Below are 10,100 nucleotides of genomic sequence, written 5' to 3'. Positions count from 1 at the left end.
GTTCCAGTAGTTTGGAGGCAAAGGGAAGAAGTGATATAGGGCGTTAGCTAGATACAGAGGATGGGTCAAGAGAGGGCTTTTTGAGGATAACGTATACATGTTTGGTGTCTATGAACTCGTAATGACCTGGAGAATCATGATGGCAGTTTTAGCATTTGGTGAACACGGTAAAAACCTAAAAAACAAATGTGGGATTGCACTTTTTTTTGCAATTTCACTGCACTTGTAATTTTTTTCCCATTTTCTAGTACACGATATGTTAGAAACAATGGTGCCTTTCTAAAGTACAACTTGTCTCGCAAAAAACAAGCCTTTGCATGGCCATATTGATGGAAAAATAAAAGAGTTATAGCTCTGGGAAGGAGAGGAGCGAAAAACGAAAATGCAAAAATGAAAAATGGCTGCGGCGTGAAGAGGTACATGCATTTTTTGTGCTGTTCCATGTATGTTCTTCAATTTCTATGTATGTTGTTATATTTTACTCTGTACTGTATTTTGCTCTGCTGCCACCCAATGGCCTTTTTCCATATGGCAGCTTGTTATTCATGTATTCTTGTGGGCATGTCTTTACTTCTGGTTCAGGGGTTAAGTCTTCTCTTCCTCTGGCAGCCATTTTATGTTCAGTTTCATACTGTTGTGAGAGGACATGCTTTTGGAGTGCCCTCAGTAGGGCATTGGGGTACTCGGTACCGGGTCCTTCGGTTCTCAGCGGGGATGTCACGGTGGCTGACCCGGTCCGTGGCCCTAGGGGACGTCCGTTGTAAATGGGGAAAGGTCTTTTAAGGGATAATGTTCGTGACGCCACCTGTGGTATTCGGTCAGGGTGACCGACGCTGCTTAGGGGCCCACTGGGGTGATGTTATGGCAGCTAGATGGTATACCTTCCCACAGGTGAAGTATGTCCCCAGGGCTTCATAGAGTGTAGATGGTGGATGTTGTAAGGCACAGTGAATAACGAGGACCCAAGGTTGCAGTCTCTTTACCTTTTACTGAAGGCTTCAGCATCCACAGTCCAGAGCACCAGTTCACAGGGCAGGCAGAGTCCGGCCGGTCTGAAGACAAATCCAGAGTTCCCTTATCCAGGTGGAAATCAGTAGCCTTCCTCTAGCGCTTGGGCATTGTAGTCCCTCCCTGCTGAGCAACTCGGTAAGGTCCTCACAACTATTGTAGGTGTTAAGTCTCTTCCTCTCTGTCCCCCTGATGGATAGGACAAACCCATATGACTGGTGGCCTGAGGCTTTTTATAGGTACCCTAGAGACGCCCCAGCCCCCACAAGTTGCCACTGTGCCTCCTGGGTATATGATCGGGCAGCCAACGTGGAATCAACTGTCCTGCCAGTCTCTGAAGTAACGGCATAGAGATCCTTACTCCCTCGGTGTTCTGGCTACCGGTACTGCGCTTCAGAAGGAGGCAGCCTGCTTCTAGCTGGTCTCCCCCTGATGTTCCTCTCCTTTTGCTATGACTTCATTTCTCACTCACTGCAACATAATTCCTTTCAAAGTCTCTTTCTTTGGATGCTGCCGCACGTGGGGCAGGCGCAGCTCTGTGAACCCTCTTTCTCCCACAGACCTCCGTCTGCTCTCCTCTCCTCGTTCTCCCTAACTTTCTGTCCAGACCCCCAGTTTTAACTAATTCTGAGGAGTGCCCTAATAGATAGAAGCATGGCTCCCCTTGGCGGCCTGGAGTGTGAAGTGTGTATTGTGGTTGTGATACCTGGACAGAAGATCTCCTTTATTGCCTTCAGACGTAACATCACTCCCCCTGGTGGAAGAATAACATTACTGCAACGACCAGGACTATGGGGTGCTGCACTTTAACCAGGTTTAGGAAGGCATCAGTCTTTCGACCTCTCTTGCTGCTCACACTTGCAGTCACACTTGGTGCTACATCTTACTGTACCTTGTCTACACCTGCATTTCTGGAGAAAGTACTGTATTACCAGTTATACGCTGTATGTCCAGATTTCCAAATAAACAAGTCTGGATTGCACAATCCCTGGTGTGCATCATCTCTCCGGACGCTGAGCAGCATCGGTCCTGTCTGCCCTATAGCGAGGAAAACACTGAAGGTACGATTCTCTCTCACAACTCTTAATAGTCAACCACACCTCCATTCGCCTCATGTGGGGACAGAACATTTTTGGAGCTGATTTTTACCTACTCATTATGAGTATGAGTGAAATCTGCAGCAAAAATGCTAGTAGAAATGACATCCTGAAGATTTAAAACTGGACCAAATCTGTAAAGAAAAAATAAGCAACGTGTGAATGAGACCTCAGGATTCTCATTTACTCCGCTGGCATCAGGAAAATCTTCAGGTTTTGTGGGAAAAACTCTGCAGGAGAAAAATGCCACAAAAACGCTATGTGTGCACATAGCTGTACGAGGCTTTCGGAGCAGAAACTCAACGAAATTCCATAGTTGAGGAGTTTTGAGATTTGTAGAGTTTGCGCTCAGTTTCCCTTCCAAAACTCCTCAAAAAACCATGTGCGCCCATAGCCCAAAGTGTTTTTAGAGGGGAATTTTACTTTAAAAAAACGTACTATAAAAACTGTGTGACCAGCTGAAGCGCTTCGCACATGCGCAGTGGCAGAGCAATGAGTCACAGCATAACTCTCCAGAAACCAGAAGTGCTACCAGAGCTCCTTTACGTAAACTACGTACGCCTATCACTTAGCTTACGGCAGACTGATCGTGTAATTCACATGAGCGCAAGGATATCCTGTGGAATAAGTAAGTAGTTCCGGCGCTGTGTGTAGGAAGAGACTTGTTGCATTGAATGTGTTTCATTCGTTACCGAGAACTGTGTGTATCCGTGCGCTGCGTTCGCCGCTGTGCGGGCACATCCGAATTCACGACGAGCAGGTAGGTGACGTATGAGAGATTTTATCACTGTCTTGTGTTATGGCGCCTCTCTATACCGTATAGCACCCAGTATTGTGTGTCTTTCCCTTCCTCTTTCCGGGTAAAAAGCCTCATTTCCTCCTAATGTTTTGCTTTGGACTAAGGGGCTGTAATGGCCGAGTGTAATGTCTCAGGATGCGACATTTGTGCCATTCTTGCTTCCTACAGAAGTCAATGGAAGTGTCACATGACTGTCGCCTGTTAGGGGGGTGCAGCCGTGGAGTGGGCGCAGTGTTTATCAGCAGAACCATCAAAATCCACAGAAAATGCTGATAAAATCCCACATCTCCTATGTACGTGTTAGTAATGAGCGTTTCTATTCACTGACAGCAAGCAGGAACTGGAACAAGTGGTCCCTCCAAGCTCAAGATAAGTTCACCCCAAGATATAGCAACTTGTTGATATGCAACCCAAGATAAAGTCTGGTCTCCCTCATGGTCAGTGTGTCCACATACCCTTAAAGGGGTTGTCCGGCATTGGGGTACAAGTCTACGGCTACTCTATGTGACTGCCAAGACTTGTGAATCCATAGAGCGAGCATAGTGCGCACTGTCAGGATTTCTGGTGCCGGGAGTGCAAATATGTGATGTGCATACATGCGGTCACATGCCAACTAGACGTCTTCAGCCTCGACTCAATACAAGTGAACTGAGCGAGGCTGCACACGTCTAGTTGGAATGTGGCCAGGAATATGCAGATCGTACACAGGCGGTCACGTGACCGGCCACAATGGCCGCCGACACTAGAGAATCCTGACAGTGTGTACGATGTGAAGTCTCACAAGTCTGCAGTCACATAGTGTACCCCAAGGGCGGACAACCCCTTTAAGTGGGTATATTCTTAGGGTTAGGCCATGAGTAGCAGACATTTAAATTTTCACCCCTAATGTCACAAATTCGTCATTGATTCTGCAGCAATTTCTCCATTTATTGCCGGTGGATTTACTGCGGATTTCACCCCAAATAGTGAAAGGGTAAAATCTACTGTGTAAATGCACAGCATTTCCACAACGTAATAATGTCTCCGTGGATTTAAAAAATTTGCAGCATGCCCTTTTTCCTCTCCCAAATTTTTCCACTACATGTGGACAATGACACTTTTTTTTTTATTTTTTTAACCACATCAACATGTAATTTGCTGTGGATTTGCAGGGAGAGGGGTAATCAACACCCTAAATCCACCAAGAAAAAGTATTAGGCCAGTCTCACACGTCCAGATAATTCCGGTACCGGAGTTATCCGTGTCCGTGTGCTCACGTAGGCCATCCGTGTGGGATCCATGTGCTGTACGTGTATTGCAACAATTTTAACCCTGTGACAGGAAAAACGCACACGGATGGCACACGGACAGCATCCGTGTGCGGTACGTGTTTACACGCACCCATTGACTTTAATGGGTCCGTGAGATCCGTGCGCTCCCACGAACACTGACATGTCTCCGTGTTTTGCACACAGACACACGGTCCGTGAAAACACGCTGACATGTGCAGAGACACATTGATTTTAATGTGTCTACGTGAGTCAGTGGCTCCGGTACGTGGAGAAACTGTCACCTCACATACCGGAGCCACTGACGTGTGAAACCGGCCTCAGGTTGCAGAAAGAGGGTGGATGGAGGGAAATAACACATGGCCCAGGCGTGGTTTCTAGTCTAATCGTGTAGACTCATAGCTTTGCATAGGAGCTGTGGACATAAAGTGGTAAGGTGTTCTTAGTCAAGACTATTTGGAAAAGTTGCCTCCTATTTTAAACTTTTTTAAAAAAATTTTTATATGTTGAAGCAGCAATAGGGAAAAAAAAAAATCTATCTATCTATCTATCTATCTATCTATCTATCTATCTATCTATCTATCTATCTATCTATCTATCTATCTATCTATCTATCTATCATAGGTTCACATTCTGTAAGGGACCTAGCAGTGTATTTTTGCCGTCTGTACCTCGTGTAGCAGAGAAAATTTACTTTGGTGAACCAGCTATGGAGAGACCTGTCAGCCCTGGGCATTGGAGAGGGGAGGACAGGCTGCCAGGGACTGGCCGCAGGCTAGTCATCCAAGGCGCATATTTCCCCGAGGGCCCTCCAGTGTATGAGTATGTGTTCAGTGAAATGCAGCAGTGTCTGATTCCTGTTGCCTGCCGATCGGGCAGGTTTCCCGGGTACATGCCGTGACATTAGGATCAGAGGAGGTCCGACCTCTTAGATGCATGCTGAGCTTAAAGACGTTGCCCAGGCTTATGATACTGATGACTTAGCCTTGAATTCCAGAATTCCAGAATGATGGGGGTCTCCTATACCCGGTACCCCAACTGATCAGCTATTTACAGCCTGGATATAGACAGTGGACGGAGTCAGGACACCACAGCTCGGTTCGTTGTTGACAGGGCTGTGGAGTCGGTAAGCCAAACTTCCCGATTCCTCGATTTCCATGACACTGACTCCACCAAAACGCGCTCCGACTCCATGGCTCCGACTCCACAGCCCCACATCTGTTGCCAAAAACCGCAAATCCGTTCCTATTTATTCCACTAGGAGTCAAAATATCTGAGAACGTCCTGCCTAAAAGGAACCGCTCCAACTCTGTTCCGTCTATATACAGGCACTGTCGATGATGGAAACAGCTAAGTGGGGGGCACTTGGTATAGGACCCCCACTAATCTGATATTCTTGTCCTTTAGTAAAGATGGGTCATAAATATAAAAATCCTGGGGACTCCTATAAAGGTCTCCACACTCGTGAATTTTGGCTCAACCTGCTGACTGCCGGTCATCTCACCGTGTGTATGGGGGTCATTACTCTTCCTCAGTAGCCGGTCTGACTCTCTGGCCTATCTCCTCTCATTATGGAGGACTCAGCGGGAGATTTTGGGCCAGTCAGTGTACAGGGAAGAATGTTTTTAAGGAAATGGGTCACCTTCATCTGAGAGTGGGTGAGGGTCCCGGACCTCTGATCCAGTGCTATACTAATGGCATATCTACGTGATACCAGTGACTTTCCTTTGTCCTCACTGTTCCTTGCTTTTCCTCTTTCCAGACCGGTGCTATAACAATGGTGGTCACGTTGCCTTTTTTTACCATCACCTGAGATGTGAAGGAAGCATTTTACAGCGATCAGTATTTGCACGTTACACTTGTCATGTGGATTATCGCCCGACACTTGTGGATGGTGAATGGTCCTCGGGGGCAGTGACCGTGTGGAGTTTTGACAATTGGTACACAGAATCAAGGAAACAAGATGGAGTCCGTCAGGTCTTACGGTTGCATCAATTTATTTTTGCTACTGTCCTCATTGGTCGTCTTATCACCAGAACCAACAAATGGTGAACGGATCCCTGTGAGGCATGAGCGGGATAGCTCGGGACAACAAGGTAAGAGCTGCGGGGTAGTGTTTCCTGTGTAATTTATATGTGTGAGCGTTTTGTATGTCACACAACCGTGCCGCTAAACTGTAAGAGTAGGAACGAATTCAGAAGTATGTAAAATACACCCCGTGTATGGACCGGCTGCCGGTCTCCTGCCTGAACTCAACACTCTCATAAGCCTTAAGGACAGGAGACCCGCGGTGGTCCATACATGGACCGTGTTTCACGGATGTCTGAAGTCTTCATGAAGGATATCTTACGGGATCATCTATTAGCGGAGGATGCCAGTTATAAAACGAGTGCTACTGCACTAAAATAATGGAGCAAATTTCTGCATAGGAGAAGGATGTGCTGTTGATTGCTATCAGCATATCCAGTCTGGACATTTGCCAGCTGTCTGACCTATTAGTTTTAGGGTTGTAGGACACTAGCTTACATAGTTAGCCCTATAGGCCAGGCAGTGCTCTCTGGGAAGATAATATGCAAATCAAATTCTTTCCTTCAAGAGAAACAAAGCTGTCTCTCTAGTGTCTCTTATTGAAGGTAGCTTCCTGATAATACAATGCCCATCATTTTAATGAGCCCTGCCATATGACTATGGATGCCACATTCTGTCTGCAGGCAGCTGTCGGGGTTCTTGCCCCTCATCAGTGCAGTGTACTGGATGGTGCTGGGTGAGAAGCCTGTGACGGAGGTTTAGGGGTAATGTTTATTGTAATGGAGCTGGTGTAAGGAGACTAATTGGCCAGGATTGTATTTGTTTTGTTCTGGTATACAGCCTACAGCCGTGAATAAAATTGTTCCTTATCAAAGAACAGCAAGCAGAGATTTTTAAAACGTGAAAGGTCCATTTACACTGCACAATTATCGGGAACTCCAAGTGCTTATTTCAGGGTCAAAACCGTGGACTTGCGGGCATATTGCCCCTTTGTTTCTCGCTTTATTGGGGGACACAGGTAACCATGGGTGTATGCTGCTGTCGCTAGGATGCTGACACTATGCAAATAGGGAAATGTTAACTCCTCCTTGGCAGTATACACCCTCCGACAGGCACAATGCAACTTAGTTTTTGCTTAGTGTCTGTAGGAGGCGGACCTGGATCTAACCTCCAGATCTGCTTTATTTTCTTTACAGGGATTTTGTGAGTTTATTAATTTTCCCTTTCTTTTTCAGACTTATCTCTTCGGGTAACAGGGTGCAGATTCTCACCCTGTCTGTCCCACATTTACGCGACCGAGAGAGCAGTGTGGTACTTCCCACATCGCCCACACTCGGACCCGCTGGCAGGACTTCGTCCCCTGTCACCCTTATGGGTGTTTCAGGGTGACTTCTTGGTGACCAGTTCTCGCTTTTTCCCCTCCTCACCCCTCTCCTCAGAGAGGGCTGAAAGGAAGACGGTGGTCACCTGTGGTGATCTCCCCCCTTCTCGTAAGGGGTTGACGCCGTCTTCTGCACCGTCCGGAAATGTTGTTCTTTCCCAGGACCCTCTTCCTCTCCGAGGGATTCTGACGTGATCCTTATCCAAGAAGGAGCCGGATTCAAGCAAGGTAGCAATACTTCTCCCTCCTCCTCACGGCAGCGCTCACCGGTTATTCACTAAATTTTCAAATTTTGCGCACTTTTCTTCATAATTGCGCGGTTCCTGGCATCTTGCAGCTCTTCTCTATCCCCGTTAGGCCACGCCCCCTGGCCGGTTTAGGCCTATCACCGCTGCACTTTCATTTTTCAGCGCCGGGCACGCCCCCTCTGCTATGCGCATGCCCCGGATCTCACACAGACATGCCCTCTCAGTTGTGTCAGCCTATCAGGACGCTGGTTTCTCTTTCCCGGGTACGCCCCTCTTTCTGTTCGCCCGAACACAGCTTTACCCCGCCCACCATTTGCTCCAGCGCGTCGCGTGGCCAGAGAGTACTGCGTCCATCTTGGCTCCTTCAGCGTCGTCACGGATTCGCTGGGGGACACCGCTACCTGCGCTGCCTCTGCAAATCGCTGGGTGTCTGGTAGGCTCTGCATTCCCTGCCTCGGCTTTACTCCCTTCAGCAGTGTCGGCCCTTATAGCGTTCTGCTACAGCCCTCTTCAGCAGTGTCACCCTTATAGCGTTCTGCTGCAGTCTTCACTCAGGCTCTACCTATGCCCAACCCCACACAGGCCTCCGGCTACAATCCCACGGTGACCCATTACGCTTGTGCCCTCTGTAAGAGAAAAGGCTTCAGGCCAGCTGTCGCCATTCTGTTTGTCCTGCAGTCCTTCCACCATGTCCGTCCCTCAGGAAGTTCCTAAAACTCGGGATGAGTGCACTCCCCCTCCCCCGGAGTGGGCTGTTGCCATGTCTGTCAGTCTCAGATCTGACACAAGTGTCCCAGTCCCTGGTACAGGTCCTCGAACGCATGCCTCTTCTATCTCCTGCCACCAGTGCCACGAACCCCTCCCACGGCGATTTGCACGCACCTGACCACGACCCTCACAGGGTCAGATTAGAGAAAAGATCCTGGAAGAGGACTCTGTCTAGCTCCTCATCCAGCTCTCCGGAAAACGCAGCGCCATCTAGAATACCCCTCTCTACCCTTTCCCCCTCCTCAGAGGTGGACGTCGGGTCGGATGTATTTACTCATTCAGAGTCTCATTCAGAGTCTGATTCAGATGCAGATCAGAAACGGCTCTCCAGAGTTTTTCCCAATCGCAAAGAGTTTGAGAATACTACTTCTAGACACTGGGAACAACCCGGAAATCGTTTTCCAGGAAGAAAGCGTCTGGATATTTTGTACCCTTTTAGTCCAGATCTTGTCAGCAAATGGTCCGATTCCCCTAAGGTAGACCCGCCTGTCTCTCGTCTATCCTCACAGACAGTTCTGTCCATCCCCGATGCGGTGTCTCTTAAGGACACTACGGACAGGCAAATTGAGGCTTTAACCAAATCAGCCTTTGAGGCATCCAGCTCCTCGCTGCCCAAATTTCGCCTCCTCTTGGGTGGCAAAAGCCGTGTCTGCCTGTGCCAAGATACTTCGCAGGGGCATCGTAGCTTCGGCTCCTTCAGAGGAACTCGCTGATTTAGCGGACTAGATTGCACACACGGGGAAATCTCTTAATGCCTCCTTGGATGCGGCTGCTTGCTCCACAAGAGCAAACAGCAACATCATTGCCATTCGCCGTGTCCTTTGGCTGAAGGTGTGGAACGCAGACCCCGCTTCTAAAAAGTCTCTCACTGGCCTTCCATTCCAGGGCTCCAGGCTCTTTGGCACAAAGCTGGACCAGCTCATCTCAGATGCTACATGTGGAAAAAGCACCTCTCTACCTCAATCCAAGCCTAAGCGCCCCTTCAATAGAGTGGGACCCCAGTCCTTTCGCCCCTTCTGGCCCTTCTCTTCCTCAGGCGGTTCCTCCCAGCAGGACTGTTCTTCCGCTCAGGGGGAACAAAGAAAACCTTCCTTCAGGCGTACCCTTCAGTGGAGGTCTAAGAGCCGCTCCTCTAAATCCTCCGGATCTCGCAGTCACAGATTCTCTTCAAAATGACGGGTCACCTCCACCTGGAAATCTTTCCAGGGTGGGAGGCAGGCTTTTTCTGTTCACGGAGGCTTGGTTATCGGTGGTTGACGACGCCTGGGTCAGAGAGATCATCACATTAGGCTACAAAATAGAATTTTCTTCGCCCCAGGAAGACGTTTCTTCCTCTCTAGTCCACCCAAGCATCCTTCCCATGCCCCAGGGCTTCTTCAGGCCGTCGCTTCCCCCCTCGCCTCAGGGGTGATCGTCCCAGTTCCTTGCCGCGAACGGTTTTCGGGTTTTTACTCAAATCTGTTCGAGGTTCCGAAAAAAGATGGCTCACTCCTCCCGATTTTG

The 10,100-nt window shown here is 48.6% G+C and overlaps 1 protein-coding gene across 3 annotated transcripts in view; it reads left to right on the top strand.

Moving 5' to 3' along the window:
- The first annotated feature begins 2,599 nt into the window (after positions 1-2,599).
- Positions 2,600-10,100, top strand: part of ADAM17 (ADAM metallopeptidase domain 17) — a 102,768-nt gene continuing 95,267 nt past the window's right edge. For 2 of the 3 annotated variants that reach the window (XM_069728078.1, XM_069728075.1), the window contains exons 1-2: positions 2,734-2,865; positions 5,935-6,268. In XM_069728078.1, coding sequence (XP_069584179.1) covers positions 6,136-6,268 — 133 coding nt within the window. In that variant the 5' untranslated portion in view covers positions 2,734-2,865; positions 5,935-6,135. Of the gene's footprint in view, positions 2,866-5,934; positions 6,269-10,100 lie in introns of all 3 variants that reach the window. The other variant, XM_069728076.1, reaches the window with a different exon arrangement.

This window comes from Ranitomeya imitator, chromosome 5 (assembly GCF_032444005.1).
Source record: "Ranitomeya imitator isolate aRanImi1 chromosome 5, aRanImi1.pri, whole genome shotgun sequence".
Taxonomy (NCBI): Eukaryota; Metazoa; Chordata; class Amphibia; order Anura; family Dendrobatidae; genus Ranitomeya; species Ranitomeya imitator.
The sequence above is the reverse complement of the archived record's forward strand: the minus strand, read 5'-3'. Positions and strand labels throughout refer to the sequence as shown.